The sequence below is a fragment of the Bufo bufo genome, chromosome 7 (assembly GCF_905171765.1).
Source record: "Bufo bufo chromosome 7, aBufBuf1.1, whole genome shotgun sequence".
Lineage (NCBI taxonomy): Eukaryota > Metazoa > Chordata > Amphibia > Anura > Bufonidae > Bufo > Bufo bufo.
The window spans coordinates 28,126,380-28,149,365 of NC_053395.1; the positions used below are offsets into that span (position 1 = coordinate 28,126,380).

Sequence of the window (22,986 nt, forward strand, 5' to 3'; positions counted from 1 at the left end):
CACCCTTACCTCGCCGAGGGTCCGAAAACTTGCACTTGCAACCAATCTACTGTTTTCGGCAGCCATCGGCACCAGAAACAGTGGACGGAGCCTGAAGAAGACGCCGCCCACTGTGTATTGGCCATGTCAGTGTATGGCATCCAAGCTCCCTTCTGACGCCCGAAACAACTGATTGATAGGGGTGGCGGATCCTTCACCGATCCGATATTGATAAACTATCCTGAGTCATCAACAACTATACAGCAGAGAACCCCTTTAATATGTACCTACCACCATAGGAGTCAATGGCTAGATAAACTGCATTCACCACTGTAAGTCAGCGCACGTTAACTTGCTCAGCAGCCATCGAGGAGGTGGCAGCGATCTACCTAACCTTTAGCATTGTTACTGGCAAAATGATCCCTAGCAGACGAAAAGAAAAACAAAAATATATTTAAGTGCTTATGATCCGAGGAACTATTTAAAAAAATAAAAAAAACATATGGATGAGAAGTAAACGGTGAAGGCGTCGTATGAGCTCGCACCTCCGCGGACAGAAAGCTACTGACTTCTGGCATCTGCAGACAGCATCAAATCTCATGGGTGCAAATACAAAAACACTCCGGCGCAAGGTGACTCCGGCGCCTTGATTGGCTCAGTCGAGAAGCGACGTCACTAAAAGCGCAACCTAATGGCCGGTCACAGTGAAGCGTCCGCTATAGCCGTTCCTCAGAACTAGAGGCGTTATGTGGGTCTTCACCGTGTCCGGACAGTAGGTATACTTGTAGTACCGCCATCACCTAAAATAATCTAAAAGTAGGATTGCTGGGTTTTAAGACAGACATTCTTGGTCGAACGACTTAGCTACTGACCCCCGTTTTAAAGAAAGGTTGGCAAATTCTCACGGTGACTCAATCCTTTCCCACCTGTTGCAAGCTATGCGAAGCAGCAGACAGTCCCTCCTCGAATTTTTTTTTACTGCATAGCCCCCCCCCGGGAGTATCCTTTACCTACAAGCAATAGAGGGAGCCATTGTGGGGGCTTTAAAGGGGTCCCCACCTAAATATGTTTGTACAATAATAAGATTAATACAGCAGTGAGACCGAGAAACTGTCTGGAAGTTAATTTAAAGTTAGTTATTTTAGAGACCCAACTTGACAACCCCATTCTCTGGCCTCTTAGGGCATACGGACAACGTAATAGCCAAAAATAGCTGGTGGGGGGAGAGAGGGGTAGGCTCCCATCCTGGTGAATTCAGCATGGTTGTCCAGTCATTTATATGGGAGCCTTGCAGTAACACATCTCCCCTGTAGGGGACGCTGAATGGGGGAAAGCGTGGCATTAGGCAATTTCAACAGCCTTTCTTCCAGAAACAGCACCACACCTGCCTACAGGTCAAATGTGGTATTACAGCTTTGGTGCCGTTTTTGGTAGGAAGCAGACATGCTTATTAGCTCATAAAGGGCTGCTTAACATCGAATGGGGATTTTTAAAAAGGGCCATGAACCCCCCCCCCTCTCTGTTTTACTGTAACCCCCATTTACAAAGGCCTGGTAAAACAGCATTCAAGAGGCCGGTTCCTACAGCCTAGAAATTTACCAAAGTTGTCTGCGGGTGATGGATACCCCTCCAAAAATAAGACGTGCAAGACCATAACATATGTTTAATTTTGCATGAAGGGGTTGTCCAGGTTCAGAAATCATGGCATCGGCTCCACACACAGGTTGTGTCTGGTATTGCAACTGCTCTCCATTGAAGTGAATGGAGCCAAGCTGCAATACCACAGACACCCTGTGGACAAGGGTGGCGCTGTTTTTAATAGAAGCAGCCATATTTTTCCTATACTGGACAATCCCTTTAACCTGATACCATTCCTTTAGACTGGGACTATTTGCATTTGCAATGTCTTTCTCATTTTTTTAATGCAGTAAAGCAATATTTCAGCAACTTGGGTGATAGCATAAGAGTGCATCTATGCTAGGATAAACCCAACTTTGATCCTGGGTATTAAACCAACCCTGATTTCATAACAGATGCAAACATAAAAAAAAAAAATATATATAAAAATATTATAATAATAAATGAAGGTCACAGCGGAAAAATAAAATAAAAAAAGCTAGTATATTGAAATATGGAAGCCAGAATGTAGTGCTAAGACTCTGCGTGGTCTGCTTACGTAGAACTATAACCCTGGGGTCCCTAAGACTTTATGAAAGTTATACATTTTAGAATGCAAGATCCTAAAGGAATCTCTGCTCTCCACAGCGCCATCATGTGGTGAAGAAGAGAATAAGGCCTGCACGGTATTCGCTTTCAGGCAGCTAGAAGTGTAATAGGAAATACCATGGAAATTTGGGTGGCTCAAAATAAGGTCGGGCTTGGTGAAGCTAGATCCATGAACGTGCCCCAACTGGTGCTCGATATAGGTATATTATACATAAGCTATAAAATATAGAAGTATAAAATGTATCTATAAAGGTATAAATTGAATGGTACGGTTGCATCGGTTAATACTACCACATCCCGTGGGTGGCAGGACTACGCTTATCTTTCTTATACCTATATACTGATGAGAGGGGACTTCATAGTCACAAGTGCAGGCCTTAATCCCTTTGACTGGGAAAGGCATAAAAAAGAAAAAAGGTTTGAGGATTTGAGGGACTGCTGCAAATTTAAGGAACAGAAAAAAAATGTAAGCACCCCCTACCACAATGACACTCCTCCTCTGTCTAACAGACCGGGACATCCCCTTAGTGCTTTTACCCTTTTTCTCCCTCAACAACCTCATTACAGTATCTTTGCGGTCAGCAGTAGACCACCCTATAAAACCCTACAGATTTGGGGAGGAGGCCGGCAGGGAGCAACCCCCGACTGTGCTCCCTCAAGTACCCTTAGCCTCCTCCCCCTCCAGTTCCCCCCCAGTCTCTTGCCCAGTCCTGGGAAGGGCAGCAGATGTCAGGGGTCTTCCATGGCATCATCCTTGTTTTGATCTGCCTCGCTGTCATCGCATTCTGTGTCCGACGCGGTGTCCGAATCTTCGCACGGGCGCACGGCGTTCACGATGACCGCCCTTCGCTGCTCGTCGTCCTGCAACTGTTTGTCTCGTGTGCCCTCTATGTGCTGTATGGCCTGACGGAAACAAGGAAAACAGCGGGTTAGCCAAGTGGCAAGTCTAGCATTCAGGACCCTCATCCATTACAAGAGGGGCTACAAAACGGTGTGCCTTGGTTTCCTTCTGGAGGACCCTACACGTCCATGCATTACATGGGCAGACTGTGGATTTCAATTGGAACGGTGTAATGCTTCATTTCCCCTGTGGAGGCGCTGCAGGGTAACGCTTACTGCAAACTAAGCCAACCAATCATTGGTATAGACCTAGACAAAAGCATCTATCCCGAGCCACTGTGAGAAGTATGGTGCAGGTCTAGACAGCCAGTCTAAGGTACGCCATTGATAGGATTAGTAAATCTAACCTACTGTTATCAGCTAATTAGTGGGGGGAGGGGGGGGGGGGGGACAGTCCAACACAAAAATAGTTTAAAAGAGGACAATCCCTTTAAGTGAAGCTACCATGACTTACAATACCAAGTCATAGATGTGGCACCTGATGAGCCTAGTAGGTCACTAGGTGCACCATGAATGACCACTATAGCTTCAACTGGAAAGCACAAGGCCTCTTTCACACGAACTATACGGATTGGCTCAGGATGCGTTCAGTTAGGCTTCATGCACACGAACGTTGTTTCTGTGTCCGCAAAAAAGCGGATAGGATGCGGACCCATTCATTTCAATGGGTCCGCAAAAAATGCGGACAGCACACCGTGTGCTGTCTGCATCGGTATGTCCGTTCCGTAGCCCGCAAAAAAAAAATAGTCTAGCCTATAGTCTATTCTTGTCCGTTTTAGGCATTGTTACAATGGATTCGCAAAAAAAACTGATGGCGTACAGCTGTCATCTTTTTTTTGGTGGACCGCAAAACACATACCGACGTGTGCACATAGCCTTAAACTCACACCATTTTGCAAGCAAAAAAAACAAACAACTGAAGGTTTACAAACATCTCCTAGCAATCAGTGAAAAATCACTGAACCCCTATTCCCTTCTATGGGACGATTCTGCGTGAAACCCCCCCCCCCCCCCGCAGAATATGGCCTCATGCACACGACCGTTGTGTGCACCCGTGGCCGTTGTGCCGTTTTCTGTTTTTTTTCGCGGACCCATTGACTTTCAATGGGTCCGTGGAAAAATCGGAAAATGCACCGTTTTGCAGCCGCATCCGTGATCCGTGTATCCTGGCCGTGAAAAAAATATGACCTGTCCTATTTTTTTCACGGCCAACGGTTCACGGACCCATTCAAGTCAATGGGTCCGTGAAAAAACACGGATGCACACAAGATTGGCATCCGTGATCGTAGGTTAGTTTTTATACAGACGGATCCGAAGAGGTTGTTAATGCTATAGAGGGAGGGGGGGCCAATGGGGGGCGCACACTCTGCCACCAACGATTTATTACAATAGAGGGAGGAAGGGGGGGGGGGCGCACACTGTGCCAACGATTTATTACAATAGAGGGATAGAGGGAGGAAGGGGGGGCGCACACTGTGCCACCAACGAATTATTACAATAGAGGGAGGAAGGGGGGGGGGCGCACTGGCCACCAATGATATTCAAACTGGGGAGGGGGGGGGGTCTGCCCCCTGCTGCCTGGCAGCCCTGATCTCTTACAGGGGGATATGATAGTACAATTAACCCCTTCAGGTGCGGCACCTGAGGGGTTAATTGTGCTGATCACGGCCCCCTGTAAGAGATCGGATGCTGCTAGGCAGCAGGGGGCAGTCATGTACACAGTTTGTAGTATATTCTAACTAGAAGCGTCCCCATCACCATGGGAACGCCTGTGTTAGAATATACTGTTGGAAATGAGGTTTCACGATCTAACTCATATCCGACAGTATATTCTAACAGAGGCGTTCCCATGGTGATGGGGACGCTTCAAGTTAAAATATACCATCGGATTGGAGAAAACTCTGATCCGATGGTATAAAAGGGACTCCAGACTTTACATTGAAAGTCAATGGGGACGGATCCGTTTGAAATGGCACCATATTGTGTCAACGTCAAACGGATCCGTCCCCATTGACTTGCATTGTAATTCAGGACGGATCCGTTTGGCTCCGCACGGCCAGGCGGACACCAAAACGACTTTTTTCATGTCCGTGGATCCTCCAAAAATCAAGGAAGACCCACGGATGAAAAAACGGTCACGGATCACGGGAAAACGGAACCCCGTTTTGCGGACCGCAAAAAAATACGGTCGTGTGCATGAGGCCTTACAAACATCTCCTAGCAATCAGTGAAAAATCACTGAAGCCCTATTCCCTTCTATGGGACGATTCTGCGTGAAACCCCCCCCCCCGCAGAATATGGCCTCATGCACACGACTGTTGTGTGGTCTGCAAAACACAGATGGCGTCCGTGTGCGTTCAGAAATTCGCGGACAGCCATTAATATAACTGCCTATTCTTGTCCGCAAAACGGACAAGAATAGGACAGGTTATACATTTTTTTTTTTTGCAGACCACGGAACGGAGCAACGGATGTGGACAGCACACATAGTGCTGTCCGCATCTTTTGTAGCCCCATTGAAGTGAATGGGTCCGCAACTGAGCCGCAAATGCTGCGGCTCAGATGCGGACCAAAACAACGGTAGTGTGCATGAGGCCTATAGAACACGCTGCGGTTCTCACACAAAGCAGAGACGAAGCGTGAGGGGGAAAAAAAATAAACAAAAAAAAAGTGCACAGACCCACTGAAATGGATGGGTCAGGATTCGGTGCGGGTGCTATGTGTTAAATGAACGCATCGGAGCCCGCGTGGAATACTTGCTCATATGAAAGGAGCCTAAAGGTGCACAATCTTCGTGGTAATGATTCGGAAGGCGCACACCTTTCATAGTAAATGATTTTTTATAAATAAAAAAAAAAAAATAGATTGCCTTAAATTCAGGATATATGTTATGCGTTACTAGATGTGCGAGTTGTACACACAGTCTTGCATTGATTTGATCTCTGAATGTACTTTGTAAATGTTGGAAAGAATATGTGCAATTGTTTTTAAATAAAAACACAATTCTTAAAAAAAAAAAAAAAAAAAAAAAAAAAAACACATTATTTACCCATTCATTCCCTTCTGCTCCAGTCCTGTCACTTTGGGTCCCGCACCCATCCACATGGCTGCAGCAGTGACATGCTCCTATAGCACACGACCGCTGCAGCCACTCTGCAGTCATAAGGGTAGACAAGAAGTCAGTGCTGGAGCCAGGTCAGCAGGGACTGGTGGGAAGGACCAAAGTGACAGCGCTGGGACAGCTGGGAAAAAGGTAGGTAATGTGTTTTTTTTGATGTTTTAATTCACCCCCCTCAGCAAATCTGACAAACCCTTAAAAATTATAGGATGTCATCTAGGTGAACGCACGCAATGTTTTTTCCGTCACCTTTTTTAAGAGCGGCTGAGTGCTCTTGCCATTATCATTTAGACGACGTTCGCCAACACCCCCTTCTACCTTATCTCGCACTCACCTGCACAATAGTGTCCAAATTTTGCCGGGAGGTGGACACAGAACTGATCACCGAGGAATGTCCCACAGTCACAACATTGACGTGATGAGAAGGTGCAGGGGGTGGAGCGGGGACTATTACTGTGGGGTGGTGAGTGGGCGCCAGGGGCATATGTGGTGCCAGGAGCTGCTGGGACAGGATATATGTTAATGTAAAAACTGCACAAAAAAACACAAATGGCACAAAAATATATTTATCTATGTAATACAGGATTACGCAATTAGATGGGGGGCATAGTACCATCTGGAACAGGTGAGAGCAGGCAGCATGATGGCTAAGGAACAGAAGGGTGCTCTTTTATAATGGGAGGAAGGGATATCTGTCTCACCTGAGATTGGAGAGGCTGGTCACCCCTGTCCAGTGACTCGTCCGATTGTCCCTGCCCTCCCTCTTCCTGGATTTGTTGAGCTATAGCCTTCAACTTTTCAGGGTACATGTGAGCATCCAGAGCCCGCACCTGCCAGTTATATCAGTCAATTAGAAAGCCTGACCAATGATCTACTATAGCAGAGATGCTCAACCTGCGGCCCTCCAGCTGTTGCAAAACTACAACTCCCAGCATGCCCAAATAGCTGTAGGCTGCCCAGGCGTACTGGGAGATGTAGTTTTGCAACAGCTGGAGGGCTGCAGGTTAGGCATCCCTGTACTATAGCATCAACTTTAAGGGGTTCTCCAGGACTTTTATATTGAAGGCCTAACTTAAGGACACGTCATAAATATCAGATCATAGAAGGTCCAACACCCGGCTCTCAACCAATCAGCTCCGGAACTACACCACTATGTCCACTGTGGACGGAGCCGACTACTGCAGCACCAATGCCATTGCGCTGAACGGGAGCAGCGCTGCGGTAACTGGCTCTGTCCACTACGCAGTGAGGAGCGCTATAGTTCCAGTGCTGGAGGGGGTCCGGGAAGTCGAACCTCTCACGATCTGATGACCTGCCATCAATATAAAAGTCCTGCGGAACCACTTTTAAGATGCTGTATACAGGCATGCAATGCGCCAGTCTACCTACTGTGCCATCCTACACTGCCGGCATCACTCTCCCTACAGGAAACTAATGGGTGGGTATGATCCTATATGCCATTTGCACGCCCCATGCAATACCAAGGTTGGAGCCAAGTATTAACCATTTACCTGCTCCTCCAGCATCATCCTCACAGAACGTTCCTTGTCCAGTTGCTGCCGCAGTTCAATCATTTCCCTTCGCAGGTCTTCGGCTTTTTCCTCTTCCCAGATATCCGGCGAGCCGATGCCCTCATCCTTGTCTTCCGCCCGTCGTCGCTTAGGGGATGAGCCATTGAACTCCTGCAATAGGAAGAGTATACTTACTGGGTATAACCATGTCATATTACACTACATCACCCAGTATGCTCTCCAGCAAGGCAAGAACTACAAGTGCATGGATCTCCTTACCTGTATAAAGCGCTTCAGCTGGGTATTCTGCTGCAGTAGCCTGGTCTTCTCCTGTTCCAGGGAGAATATATAGTCTGCCGTCTGCTGCAGTATCGCTGCCTGTGTACAGAGGACAAACAGCCGGCAATTTACCACCACTCCTCCATCATGCAAGTCCCATGTTCATACAGCATTAGAATCATGGAGTCTGAGGAGTCTTATTGCTGCTCTTAAGGCCTCAAGCACACGGCCGTTCCGTGCACTGGGGGCAACTGGCAACATACGTGCGGATTCCAGACGGATCCAGACCCATTCAACTTGAAAGGGTCCGTGATCCATCCGCAACAGGTTCTATTTTTTTTGCGGTTTGGGGGCACGGAGAGAAACCCCACGGAAGTAGTGTTTCCGTGCCTCTATTCCGCACCTTCAGGATTATGGAGCCATTCAAGTGAATTGGTCTGCATCCGTGATACGGTGAGCTCACAGCCCGTGCCCGTATATTGCGGACCTGCAATACGGGCACAGCCGTGTACATGAGGCCTAAAGGAGTATTCCCACCTGGGACATCTATGGTACTTTGATAGAATACGCCATAAAGGTCAGGTTGAAGCGGGTCCCAGAGGAGAGACCCGCAACCATCTCCAGAACTGGGCCCCGAAGCAGATCTTTCCCCTTAGGGTCCATTCAGACATCCGTAGTGTTTTGCGGTCCGCAAATTGCAGACTGCAAAACACTGACGCCGCACATCGCCGGCATTTAATAGAGGATTCCTATTCTTGTCCGCAGCTGCGGATAAGAATAGGACATGCTCTATTTTTTTTGCGGAGCCGCGGACTAGAAATGCGGATGCGGACAGCGCACTGTCCGCATCTTTTCCGGCCCCATTGAAAATGAATGGGTCCGCACCCATTCTACGGATGTCTGAATGGACCCTCATACCTTATGTCTGTGGAGGCTCCAATCCTGGTTTTGGCTCACAATCCCCGATGGAAATCACTGACGTGTGAATGAGGCTTTATATTGAGGACATCTCTTCTGGATAGGTCATCGGTATCTGAAAGGTGGGGGTCCAACACCCAGTACCCCCACCAATCAGGTGTTTGAGAAGGCATCGGCGCTCGCGACCTTCTAGCAGCTTACCCTAGGCCATGTGATGTCACGTTCATCGGTCGGCACAGCTCAGCCTCGCTGATGTGAATGGGGCTGAGCTGTGATACCAAGCACGGCCACTATATAATGTACGGCGCTGAGCTGAGAGAAAGCCGCAGCACCACTGCGAGCACCTCTGACTTCTCAAACAGCTGATCGGCAGGTGTCCTGGATTTCTTAAAATCCCAGACAACCACCAAGTTGCCTGGAAAAGTACCAGTTTTGTCATTGCTGAACATTACACTTTGCTGCATGCTGTAAAGCGAGTTTGTTTTCTATTTTATTTTTTTTTTTAAAGATTGGAGTTACTGACATCTAGTGGCCAATGTGAAAATTGCAATGTAATTTTTATTTTATTTTTTTGTAAGGCTAAAAGAAGACTTTTTTTTAAAGGAATGAACATAGAACATAAGACACAAACACAGTCCCATGATGTTTTGCCCCCACGTCTGACATGTCGGATTTTTTTTTTTTTTTTTTACAAAGAGACATTACGCACCTTGCTTAGTTTCTCCCCATCTGTGTGAGGGATTAGAGTTTTCAAAGACTGGAAGCCAGCATTGATGCTCTGCATGCGGCGGCGTTCATTGCTATTCGCGATTTCCCGACGTATCCGCCTTTCTTGGTCCCGTTGCGTCTCTGGCGTCAAGGGGATGTTTGCTAGGCTGAAAACAGAACGACCATTAGTGGAACCAGAAACTATTCTCAGATACGTTACAGATGCAGATGTATGCGTTCCTCACTAGCGCGCATTTAGCTTTTGTAGCAAAGGAGGGGTTAAGGTGGGTGTAGATCGTATTCGGCCTCCATGGTGCGACCTATTAGGCACCTCTGTGTGTGGCCTCTCACAGGAAAGGATGGAAGCCGGATCTGAGGACCCCCCTTTCATCCCCTCCTGTCTGCCCCGGAGGGCTGCGTAATAATTTCCAGATGACAATATCAAGAGGGGAATGAAGGCAGATGACCCCCCTCGGGGCAGAATGAGGGAACTCCGGCTTCCTGCCCCCGCCGATACTTGAGATTAGTCACAGGACATGATTAACCGGAGGACAAAGCGCAGCAGCGAGACACTTCACAGCAATGGGATGCAGAATATCTGGCTCCTCTCTGGCAATAAAACTGTTTATACATCCTCCGTTATTTCCAGCAGATAAAACCAGAAAAGCTCCTAAAACGCACTTGTCAACAACAGGGCGGAGGCGGACATTTTATGAGCTGAAGCCACCAAGGTCTTGAACCTTCAGGGAGCATCTCACGACAGTTCCTCGGGTCTACAAAAAACATTGGCTCAAGATGGAGAATGGCCTTATCTACTTAGCGTAGAATGGGCCACTTTTAAGGATGTATTTTGGGTAGAGGTGCGCTTTAATAAGAGGTTACAGGACACGACACCAGTGACAGCGTATTTAGTGAGCTCTAAATTTAATGGCGGTCATGGACACCATTGCGGCAGAACATAAAAGTCTCCGCATGGCCCCAGCGCTGTACACCTCAGAGGCTGCAGGTTCATGTGGGCCCTTGGGCGATCAATCTCAGTGGGCCCCCTTGTGGCATTTGTCAAATGTCACCATGGCAACTGAGCGTGTTAAAAAAAAAACGGAAGCGCGGGCTTCCTGGACCGACGCGCCTTCCCCCAGCGGAGATCAGGGAAAGCACCCTGTTCTAAAAAATGAGCCGCAGCCTGTACTAGGCTTCCAGGCTCATTGTTAGTATATCCCTGTTCAGGCCACTAGGTGGCAGCACTAAACTGTGATATAGTGATTTCTATAGAGAATAATGGAGCAATTTCCATTATTCTGTATACGTTGCAATCTGATGAAAAAAAAAAAAAAAAGTTATGGACATCGTCGCATGCGAAAACACCCATACTATTAAAGTATTAAAAAAAAGCCCATATGGTGAAGGAAGTAACAAAAAAATAAAAAAAAGTCTGATTTGCTGTTTTTTCATCACTATCTCTCAAGAAAATTGAATAAAAAGTGATTAAGTCATACACACCCCAAAATGGTATTGTAAAAAAAAAAAAAAAAAAAAAAAAAAAAAAAAGGCAGACAAATGAGCCCCCACACATCTCTGCAGAAATAACTATAAAAAAAAAAAAAAGTAATGGGGGTCACCGGGAAGCAGGGGTTCTGTTAGGGTTGCCACTTTTCCCCAACAAAAAATAATAGTTAAATTAAAAAAGTTGGTGTGTCTATTTAGCCTCTATTTTTGAAATGATTATGCTGGGATTAGAACTCACAGCCTTCTACATTAAAGTCAAGAACCTTAACCACTGGGCTATAGAGGTTCATGTTAACCTGCTGTACATATACAGTGGTCCCTCAAGTTACAATATTAATTGGTTCCAGGAGGACCATTGTAAGTTGAGTAATCGGTTCCAAAGCCCCAAAATATCATCCAAGATAAGAGAAAAGAAGATGATTTAAGAAAAATAAGCCGATGACTAAGACAGATAAGACAAGTCCTTACATATAACAGTCAGGAATAGCTGCTAACTAGCAACTAAGGGTTACTTTCACACTCACACTTTGGGCGGATCCGTCATGGATCTGCTAAAACTGATCCGTCACAATAATAAAACCACATGCATCCGTCATGAACGGATCCGTTTGTATTATCTGTAACATAGCCAAGACGGATCAGTCATGAACGCCATTTAAAGACTATGGGGGACCGATCCGTTTTCTATTGTGCCAGATTGTGTCAGAAAAAACTGATCCGTCCTCATTGACTTACATTGTATGTCAGAACGGATCCAGTTTCGTCAAGCGGACAGCAAAACGCTGCAGGCAGCGTTTCGGTGTCCGCCTCCAGAGCAGAACGGAGACTGACCGGAGGCAAACTGATGCATTCTGAGCGGATCCTTTTCCATTCAGAATGCATTAGGGCAAAACTGATCCGTTTTGGACCGCGTGTGAGCCCTGAACGGATCTCACAAACAGTGGCCTTCTACTTGACGGTGCTGGGCCATACTTTTTTTTTTTTTACAAGTACTATAAAAATAATTAAAATTATACTTCTGTTGTATAGGAATACCTAATACGTGATAAACTACTATGAAGTTTTTCTAGTAGTTTAGCATTGAGCTTCGTAGCTCAGTGGTTAAGGTTCTTGCCTCTAATGTAGAAGGTTGCGAGTTCAAATCCCGGCAGAAACATTTCAGAAATAGAGTCTAAATTAGGCTCCATTCACACGTCCGCAAATGGGTCCGCATCCGTTTCCTCAATTTTGCGGAACGGGTGCGGACCCATTCATTCTCTATGGGGACGGAATGGATGCGGACAGCACACAGTGTGCTGTCCGCATTTGCGGAGCGCGGCCTCGATCTTTGGGTCCCGCAGCTCCGCAAAAGATAGAACATGTCCTATTCTTGTCCGCAGCTGCAGACAAGAATAGGCATTTCTATAGGGGTGCCGGGCGGGTGTGTTGCGGATCTACAATTTGCGGGTCCGCAACACACCACGGACGTGTGAATGGAGCCTTAGACTTAAATACACTGGGTGTCCCTAAGTATACTGATCATGTTCATAGCACTGACTCCATAATATGGACATAGCCCCAGCAAATGCGCAAGTTGTGCTGTCAACCCATTAATTTCTCTGGCAGCCCCGCTACACTAAGATCTTTGGTCGCGTGACATCTGTCGCAGCCAATATTGCATACCCCACGTAATAATTCAAGAGATTCTATTCCTATGATTCGGTTGCGTCATTCCTTTATTATTCCTGCTAAAAGTTTGTAGGAAAAAAAAGGCCAGGAGGGGAGTTACCAGTTGCACAGTCTGACACTGCCAGCACTGATTGGATAGTGTTAGATTGTGCGGTGACACCCTACAGCCAGACTCATCGCAAACTGCTGGCAATTCATTCATAACAAAGGAATGGCAGGACAGTCATAAGAATAAATGCTGTGGGATTGTTGTTACATGGGGAATGTAAGTAGTTCCTAGAAGAGAACCTGTTACTGCTTCAGACATATCTGTTTAAATAGCTACTCCGCCATGTAATAATTCTCGACCATCTTTTCTTATTACTATGTTGTGCTATTCTTCTCTTATTCCTGCTAGAAGTTTATGGATAAAGGTACCGATGGGCGTTACCAGTTTGGGGGGTGTCACTGTACAGTCTGACACTGGCAGCACTGATTGGACAAGGTCAAACTGTGCAGGGACACCCCCCCCCCCCCCAACTAGTAACTCCCCTCTGTATCTTTATAGCAAGAACAGAAGTAGGGTGGCACAACATGCTCCAAAATTGTCATTTTGCGTTGAATAGATTTACTAAAAGAAGCAGATCAGTAGAGGCGACGGGTCCTCTTAAAAACTGACTTAGCGATAACCTATCCTTCAAATAAGTCATCAATAGTCAGATCAGTGGTGGCCCCCTAAATTTTATATAATTATTGCAAGAAAGTATTCTTCTGTCAGCCATTTTTTGCTTTGTATATTTCACTTTTGGCCAGTAGACAGCACCTATCTAATGGCTGCTAAAAATGGGTACACTAGTGGGGGGAGGGGGGGCTCCTTAGGGGAGATTGATAGAGAGAGATAGATATAGATATATATATATATTCTCAATCAGAGAAAAATGGCGGCACTCAGGCAACTATGGAAAAATAAAAAATAAAAATCGGGTACACGTTCCAAGGGAATAGACTTCTTACCCCAGTAAATACTCCAGAAAATGAGCGGCACTCCGGTAGGAATCATTTGCTCTTGCGGTGCCGCACGGGTGATTAAAGGAATCATTTGCTCTTAACTTACCGGAGTGCCGCATATAACAGAATATAATATTATATTATAATATAATTTGGGCAGCACTGCTGTAAATCAAGTACAGGCGGAGTGCCAGCGGCTGTGAAGGCGATCCCCCTTCAGATACTAAGCGAGAAGAATTCCACGGCACCTCCAAGGCGTAAAATAATATCAAACTTTATTCACCAGACCCGCAACATTTCGATCCGCTTCCTGGGATCTTTCTCAAGCAGGGTCGAAACGTTGCGGGTCTGGTGAATAAAGTTTGATATTATTTTACACCTTGGAGGTGCCGTGGAATTCTTCTTCTCGAGAGAGAGATAGATATAGATATAGATATAGATATATATATATATATATATATATATATATATATATATATATATATATATATATATATATATATATATATTTTTTATTACTCAAAATTACTCACCTTATCCACTTGCCCGCGCAACTATGAAAACTATTTTTAATGGCCATTAAAATGCACACATGGTTGAAAAATAGCGTGTCCGTTTTTTAAAGGCCATTTTTCCACTGTTGTGTGAATATTGTCTAACATTTCCTCAACACCCTTTAAATGAGTACACCCGTTTGTATTGTGCAGACAACAGAACAATTCTTCAAAGCCACCGGCTTATCAGAGGCAATAAAATCCGGATTAAAGAGACTCTCCGACTTTAGATAACATTGGTTATTGGCCTGTGAACGCCTTTCTTCCTTATTGCCCTGCGTTATCAGCCCAGCAAGTGAAAGAGCTGCATTTATACCTCAAGGCAAAAAATATCCAGACGGCTATAAAGACATGCGTACATGCAGCAGAACGTCCATGTTCGAAGGTCAGCAACCTTCGGCTGTTGTGACACTACAATTCCCAGCATTCTCCATTCATTTCTATGAGAGTTCTGAGAAGAGCAGAGCAGGTATGCATGCTGGGAGTTGCAGTTCCACAACAGCTGGAGCGCCGGAGGTAGCCTACCCCGTCCTATGATATAGAAACAACGTGTATGTACGTGCTGCGGAGCGGGAACAGCAATATATGCCTAGAGAATGGTAATGCAACTCTGTGGAGGGGAGAAGAGGTGACCCAAGACGAGACAGACCTGTGTTACCAGACATCTCGCAGACTGACATGCGGTGTTCTCTACCCTCGAGTGTCCATCGCAGTCATTTGCAAACGTTCTATATTTTATGGGCTGCGACAACAAAGCTCCATCCTGATGCTCCCCTCCGCAGCCGCTATATTGAGGTCACAGCGAGTGCCGTTCGATGAGCCGTCTCCATGTATTCCTATGAAACACATCATAGTGCCATGAAATACAGCGACAGGATTGGCACACTAGCCTACAACCCCAGCCCAATGTCACCCAACAGAAGTCCTTGTGCGTCTCAAAGCAATCCTGCTATCCGCAGGCGCCATGTAAGGTCCTATGGCACAGTACAAGGAAAAAATGGAAAACGAAATCTGCGCCGCGAGGGGTTATGGGCAATAAGGCCAGTTTTTTTTCTGGGATACCATTTTGAATTAAAGGGGTGTTCCCGGCAGTAGAATATTGATGACCACAGGTCAATCAGCGTGGTGGTGGTCCAACACCCTGCAGATCAGCTGTTTGAAGAGACCGTAGTGCTCCAGTGAGTGCCGCCACCTTTTCCTAGGCCAGTGATGTCACCTTCATAGGTCACATGGCCTAGGCGCAGCTCAGTTCCATTTAAGTGGGTGGGCCTGGGCTGCAATACCAAGCTCAGCCACTATACAATGTATGGCGCTGTGCTTGGTACGCTGTGAAGAGGATGCAGTGATCGCCGAAGTGCCACGGTCTGTTCATACGTCTGAATCAGTGGCGGTGCAGGCAGAGGATAGGCAATCAATATTCTACTCCCAGACTACCCCTTTAAATCAAGATTAGGAGTAGGGATGAGCGAATCGACTTCAGATGAAGCAGGAGCTCCATACAGTATTAGAATGTATTGGCTCCGGTGAGCCAAAGTCAACTTGGAACCGAACCAGAGTTCGGGAAATGTTTTTTTTACAGTACAAGTTAATTTATGAAGTTATTGCACGAAGTCTCGCGAGACTTCGCAAAGCAATAACTTCAGCTCATCAGAGCCAATACATTAAAATACTGTATGGAGGTCCTGCTCTGTACAGTATTAGAACGAAGTTTTATGCGAATCGACTTCGGATGTTTGATCCGAAGTCGATGCGCTCATCCCTAATTAGGAGCATTAAAGGGGGTCTCTGGGAATAGCCAGTTTCTAACAGGTGGCAGCAGCTTGCCTTCCCTACTGAAAGGATCATACTTGCCTGCTCCCTGCCGCTCCGGTTTTCCTGTGCTTCCATCTTCCGATTTGGGGTTTGTTTTCTTCCTCCCCGCCGTGGACTTGGTCACCTGATCCTATTCAACCAACCGCTGACTTCAGCGGTGATGTGTCCATAAGTGTCACGACACTGCTGAAGCCCGTGGTTGGCTGGTGAAGATAAGGTGACCATGTCCATGGCGGGGAGCAAAAAAACAAAACAAACCCTGGACCAAAAGATGGAGATGCAGGAGCCAGTACGGAGAAACGAAGCGGTGGGGACCTGGCAAGTATTAGCCTTTCAGTAGGGAAAGCAGCCTGCTGCCACCTGTGTATTACCAGAGAACCCCTTTAAACCTTAACCGCTTCACGTCCACCCATAGGATATAAACGTCCTATGGGTGGACGTCTGTTTCTGAAAGCACGTTTTAGAACGTCCTTTCAGAAATAGCAGCTGCACGCTAATCGTGCAGCTGCTAATCGGGTTGCCCGCTGTCAGTGACAGCAGGGCAACCCTAAGACAAGGCAGGGACAGTGCCCAGGTGTCCCTGTCTTCTAGATCGCTGCAGATACAGCGCTCACCGAGAGCTGTGTCTGCAGAGAAGGAAGCGCTATGCGCTTCCTGTTCCGGCCGTCATGTGACCGCCGTGACCGGAGTGTGCAGGAGCTGTGTGAGGTCTCTCAGAGACCTCGATCAGCCCTGCTCTGAGGCTGTACAGCCTCTCTAGGGGTGCATTTGTCCTGTAACTGGGGCTACTATGTCAGCCCCAGTTACAGGAGAAATCAACTGTGAAAAAAAAAAAAAGAAAAAGTGAAGCAAATGTCCCCCAGAGGTCTTGTATGACCTTATGGGGGACAAAAAGTGTAAAATAAAATAAAAAAAATAAAGGGTTGAAAAAATAAAAAAAAGTTTCACATGTAAAAAAAAAAAAAAAGTTCCCAAGTAAGGAATAAAAAAAAATAATTTAAAAATAGAAAAAATAAAATAGACATATTTGGTATTGCCGCGTCCGTAAAAACCAGCTCTATAAAAATATCACATGACCTAACCCCCTCGGGTGAACACCGTAAAAAAAAAAAACTGTCAAAACAAGCAATTTGTCACCTTGCATCACAAAAGGTGCAACACCAAGTGATCAAAAACGCGTATGTCCCACAAAATAGTACCAATAAAACCGTCACCTCATCCCGCAAAAAATTAGCCCCTACATAAGAAAATCTCTCAAAAAAAAACAAAAAAAACTATAGCTCTCAGAACATGGACACATTAAAACATCATTTTTTTGTTTCAAAAATGCTATTATTGTGTAAAACTTTAATAAATGAGAAAAAGTATACATATTAGGTATCGCCACGTCCATAACGATCTGCTCTATAAAAATGTCACTTGACTGAACCCCTCAGGTGAATGCTGTAAAAATAAATAAATAGAAACTGTGCTAAAACAACCAATTTTTTGGTCACCTTGCCCCATAAAGTGTTATAATGAATGATCAAAAAATCATATGTACCCAAAAATAGTACTAATAAAACTGGCACCTTATCCCCTAGTTTCCAAAATGGGGTCACTTCTTGGGAGTTTCTACTGTAAGGGTGCATCAGGGGGCTTCAAATGGGACATGGCACCTAAAAACCATGTGGAGTTCCTTTTCTTCTGCGCCCTGCCGTGTCCCCATACAGCAGTTTATGACCACATGTGGGGTGTTTCTGTAAACCGCAGAATCTGGGTAATAAATATCGAGTTTTGTTTGGCTGTTAACCATCAATGTGTTAAAGAAAAAAATTGATTAAAATGGAAAATCTGCCAAAAAAGTGAAATTTAAAAATTTGATCTCCATTTTCCTTTAATTCTTGTGGAACGCCTAAAGGGTTAACAAAGTTTGTAAAATCGGCTTTGAATACCTTGAGGGGTGTAGTTTCTACAATGGGGTCATTTATGGGGGTATCCACTATGTAGGCCCCACAAAGTAACTTCAGACCTGAACTGGTCCTTATAAAGTGGGTTTTGGCAATTTTCTTATAAATTTGAAGAATTGCTTCTAAACTTCTAAGCCTTCTAACGTCCTAAAAAAATAAAATGACATTTCCAAAATGATGCCAACATAAAGTAGACATATGGGGAATGTTAAATAAAATATTTTATGAGGTATCACTTTCTGTTTTAAAAGCAGAGAAATTGAAATTTAGAAAATTGCGAATTTTTCAAATTTTTGGGTAAATTTGGGATTTTTTCATAAATAAAAGGTGAAATATTTTGACTCAAATTTATGATTATCATGAAGTACAATGTGTCACGAGAAAACAATCTCTGAATGACTTGGATAAATAAAGGCGTTCCAAAGTTATTACCACATAAAGTGAGATATGTCAGTTTTGCAAAATTTGGCCTGGTCAGGAAGGGGGCAAATGGCCCAGATGGCAAGTGGTTAAGTCGTGGCTCATAAAAGATCTGTCAGGACATGTGCAGGCTCTCAGCCATGTGACATAACGTCGCGATTATGGCGACAGACGCATTTCTGAACTTCCTGTCAGTCATCTCATTTGAAGTACACCAGGACTGAGATGGCTAATAAGGCCGGATACAGACGGCCGTATAACGATGATTTTTAATACCCAGTGAGGTAAATCCCTGTAGGTCACAGTTCTGGGGGCTGTCAGAGACCGTTGTCTCCAAGGCTGCATTCTGCGAGACACGGACCAGGACAGGACACGTCCCGAGCTTCTCTGCGCGGTCCATGTGGAAAAACGGAGGTGTGAATGGCACAACTGTATGGGTTGTGTGCAGACAAAAAATACACTCCTCCGATTCAGGCCCGAGAACGATACGGTGGGGTACATTTAACTAAACTAAATAAGGCGAAAAAGTGGCAAAAAGAACATATTTTGGGTGCACAAAATGCTGTATACCTACTACAACCATCACAGTTAGTTCAGAATATGGAGTTACGCCCTCTTGACATCTTTACGCCCAACGGCAGCGTACTGACCCATATTAGGTAGTCACTGACTAATGTGATACAAGGGATTTAAATTATAATTTTTTTTAAATGGCGCCTTAAAAATAGGCGCAAAACCGAAAATAGTTAAAGTAATTTACGTACTGCGCCATGTCCTAACATAAAAATACGCAAGGCCGTTCTTTGCAACTTTAAACCCGTGTGATATTTTGTCACACGGGTGGTTTTGGGACTTGGGAGTGTCAGGGGCTAGGATGTCGGCCCCGATAAATTTACCGACATTTACAGCTGGAAACCGGCGTAAATGTTGGCAAAAACTACTCCAGTCAGGGGCCGGAGTAATTTTTACACCTGGCGCCGGAAAAGCGCCTAATTTAGGACGAGGCCTTCAATTTATGTGCCTCCTCCGCCAGCGCAAAGGGGAAACAACTGCCGCGTAAAAATCCGGTCTTTGCAAGTGCCCATTAAATTATAGTATACACGCCATATTTTCAACCGCATTTTGCTTGAGTTTTCCCCTCACACATTCAATTTATCAGTACGGATACGAACGAGGCCCCTTGTTCTCTTCCACGCACTAATACGCGCAGACGGACGCCATTTTGGCCACTTTTGTTAACCGATAAGTTTTATAAAATGAGTTGCACTTTTTTTTTTTAAAGACGTGGAAACGGAAGAAGTGGCGCAGAGGCTTCGAAAACACGATGGTGTGGCGAAAGGTCACATTTCTTAAAAGTATTTACCCAAAATAACTGGCACTACATTGGACAACACGATAAATTTACTTCACAAATGTAAAAGTTCTGGGTGTATTTATTATGCCAAGGCTTATTATTTGCCCCATTTTATTCAACTATATGGAAAATGGAGATCGCATAAACTTTATTTAAACTAGGACAAAAAGCACACAAGACCAAGAGGGATGACATAATGTGTACCACAGCAGGAAGTGGCTGCAGACAGGGCTGAGCTTAGTACACACACGGTCGCCTGCAGCAGCAAACACTGGTCACATGACCAGCCCGTGCCATGCTTTGTGCTTAGGAGAAAGCATGGTCAGCCGCAGACTACATCTCCCGGCGTTCCCTGTGCCGCCGAACTACGTTTCCCGACGAGCCGCGCGCTCCGACACTCCTACTCCAGGCGGGCTGCAGAGTCACGGCCAGGCCTGTCTGCGCTATAACATGGCTCACTCCCCCCTCGGCGCGGAAACAGGCGGCAAGGTCACGCATGGGAGCCAAAACGGTTCCCATAAGCTTTGCTAGTCCTGAAAGGACGTTAAATTACGCGGTGCTGTCCGCCTCACCTCAGCCGTGGCGACTATAACAGCACGAGTAGGGCAGCAATATGGAGGGGGCGTGTTACACGGCTGTCCTCCCTCACACATGTTATAGCCACAATGATTCAGGTCCAAGATCTATCTATATATCTATATCTATATAGTTGGACCAGTATACGGACCATAAACGCACACTGCCATCCATAACTGTTGGCGGCAAGCTTTTCCAATGTACCAAAATGCGTTGGTCGATGCTCAATGTCAATTTGATCGTCACAAATTTGGTCACGCCAATCGTCGCCACCGTTTTTAGCCAATGGCTTGTCACCAGGGTGAAATAGCGACGCATCTCGGCTCCAATAAGCGTGCGACTAACGCGTCGGTGGACGCGAGGCGGTCGCGTCATTATTATCGATAACCCAACGAGTAAAGTTACCGATAATAAAATGACACTTTTTTCAGCTAGGGACCGGACAGCCCTGTTCCGGGACAATTGGAAGCCATCCTGCGCCAACCCGGACATAAAATTTCTGATGGCCTGTTGCGTCGACGCAACCTAAATCGTGACGTCTACGGCCGCCTTATGAGTCAATGGCGGCGACTGATCGGCAGGGCCACATGCAGACCAATCTTGACCTTGTACCAAAACCTTAAAAATTCCCCCAACCAATTATCTCCATGTGTGCCCTATAATCTGCCAGTCTACTTCCTCCTACAGGAATACCATGACCTTGTGCAAGCAGCATGGCATCAAAGCACAGGTTAGGATGCCATGCTGCACTGCTAGCCCTCTAGCACACCTGACTGCTGTACCCCCCCCCCCCCTGCGGCGGCGCAGATTACAGCTCCTTAGGTGTTGCTGGCTTTTGTAGTCCACAGCACACCTGGATTGCAGCAGCACAGATTACAACTCCTCAGGTGTCGCTGGCACCTGTAGTCCTCCAGCACACCTGGACTGCTATACCCCTTTGTGGCAGCACAGATTACAGCTCCTCAGGTGTCACTGGCACCTGTAGTCCTCCAGCACACCTGGGCTGCTATACCCCCCAGTAGCGGCACAGATTACAGCTCCTCAAGTGATGCTGGCACCTGTAGCCCTCCAGCACACCTGGGCTGCTATACCCCCCCAGTGGCGGCAGATTACAGCTCCAAGTATTGCTGGCACCTGTAGTCCTCCAGCACACCTGGGCTGCTATACCCCCCAGTAGCGGCACAGATTACAGCTCAAGTGATGCTGGCACCTGTAGTCCTCCAGCACACCTGGACTGCTATACCCCCCAGTAGCAGCACAGATTACAGCTCCTCGGGTGTCGCTGACACTTGTAGTCTTCCAGCACACCTGGACTGCCATAACCCCTAGTGGCAGCACAGATTACAGCTCCTTAGGTGTTGCTAGCACCTGTAGTCCTCCAGCACACCTGGATTGGTGTAACCCCCCCACCAGCAGTACAGATTACAGCTCCTGAGGCATTGCTTGTCTGGAGCTCCACTGCATTAGCAAATGCTATGAAATCAGCTGATTGCCAGGGGGGGGGGGAATAAAAGGAAGAGGGGGGGGGGGGGGGGGTTGTAGTGTGTGTGTGTCTGGAAGAAGGGCTCAGATCTTATTTAATAGCCCCCCTCCCTCCCTTGTACTGGAAGGGGCAGTTAGGGAGGACTGGGGCAGCAGTGTTTGCATGCTGCCTGATTCCAGCTCTGCAGCATGGCCGAGGCACCACGTGGGTCTGTTTGCAAGTGACAAACCTTCCCCCTGCGCCCTTTAAAAAGCCCTTCTCTCCACTTCCACTGATCCATCCCAACCCCATGGTCACCCCCCTATACCAACAGGCAGGGATTTTGGGGGTGCAGCGGTACCTCGGAAGGACCCCCGCCTCCTCCTTCTGCTTCCTTCCAACCTAGACACAGCTGACCCCCTCCACCCCCTGCAAGGTGATCTAAGGAGATCTGCAGCATGCAAACTGGGCTCCAGGCGTGGGCACCGCCGGCGGGCGCGGGTACCTACCTGCACAGGCCACCAATGACTTCTTTCTCCGTCTTCCTGAAGTGTTGCAGGGAGGGTACTTTCTGCGCGGGCATCATGAAATACTCCATAGCAATCAGCAGGAGGACCAACCTCCACCCCCCCCAAAATGTGTATCCCTCCCACCACCCCCCTCTAGTAGTAACAGCAGCAGCAGCTCCCCCCTTTAGCTCCGGTGGGATCCCCGATCAGCCTTATTGATCAGGTGATGGTGCATGCAGGGGGATCAATGGTGTAGTGTGTAGGATGTCCCAGATGATCGGGGGAGGCGTCTGTCTCTCTCCTTGTGTTCTGCCTCTCAATGTGAGTGTGTGTGTTTGCAGCTGATGTCTGTTTCAAGGCGGGAAACAGCTGGTGAGAGATCAGAAACAGCACCCCTCCCCCTCCCTCCAGGCTGGGCCCCCCTCCTCCTCCTCCTCCTCCTCTCCCTCCTTCCACCCAGAGCCAAATCCCAGCCCTTCTTCCGCAGAGTAAAGGCATTGCATGTAAACAAAGGACTATTTGCAGAGCCTTGCATGTGCTGCTGCAGAGG

At 46.6% G+C, this 22,986-nt stretch overlaps 1 protein-coding gene across 2 annotated transcripts; it reads right to left on the reverse strand.

Annotated features, from left to right (window-relative positions):
* Positions 1-818: 818 nt before the first annotated feature.
* On the reverse strand, positions 819-22,793 carry TFAP4 (transcription factor AP-4). 2 transcript variants are annotated; one of them, XM_040441816.1, is made up of 7 exons: positions 22,437-22,792; positions 9,641-9,806; positions 8,014-8,112; positions 7,735-7,905; positions 6,925-7,053; positions 6,558-6,722; positions 819-3,108 (listed from the first exon to the last, which is right to left on the reverse strand). In XM_040441816.1, the coding sequence occupies exons 1-7, from the start codon at positions 22,523-22,525 to the stop codon at positions 2,935-2,937; spliced, it is 993 nt and encodes a 330-aa protein (XP_040297750.1). In that variant the 5' UTR covers positions 22,526-22,792; the 3' UTR covers positions 819-2,934. The 2 variants fall into 2 exon arrangements, with proteins under 2 accessions (XP_040297750.1, XP_040297751.1); XM_040441817.1 differs by lacking the exon at positions 6,925-7,053 and having other exon boundaries at positions 22,437-22,793.
* Positions 22,794-22,986: the final 193 nt, after the last annotated feature.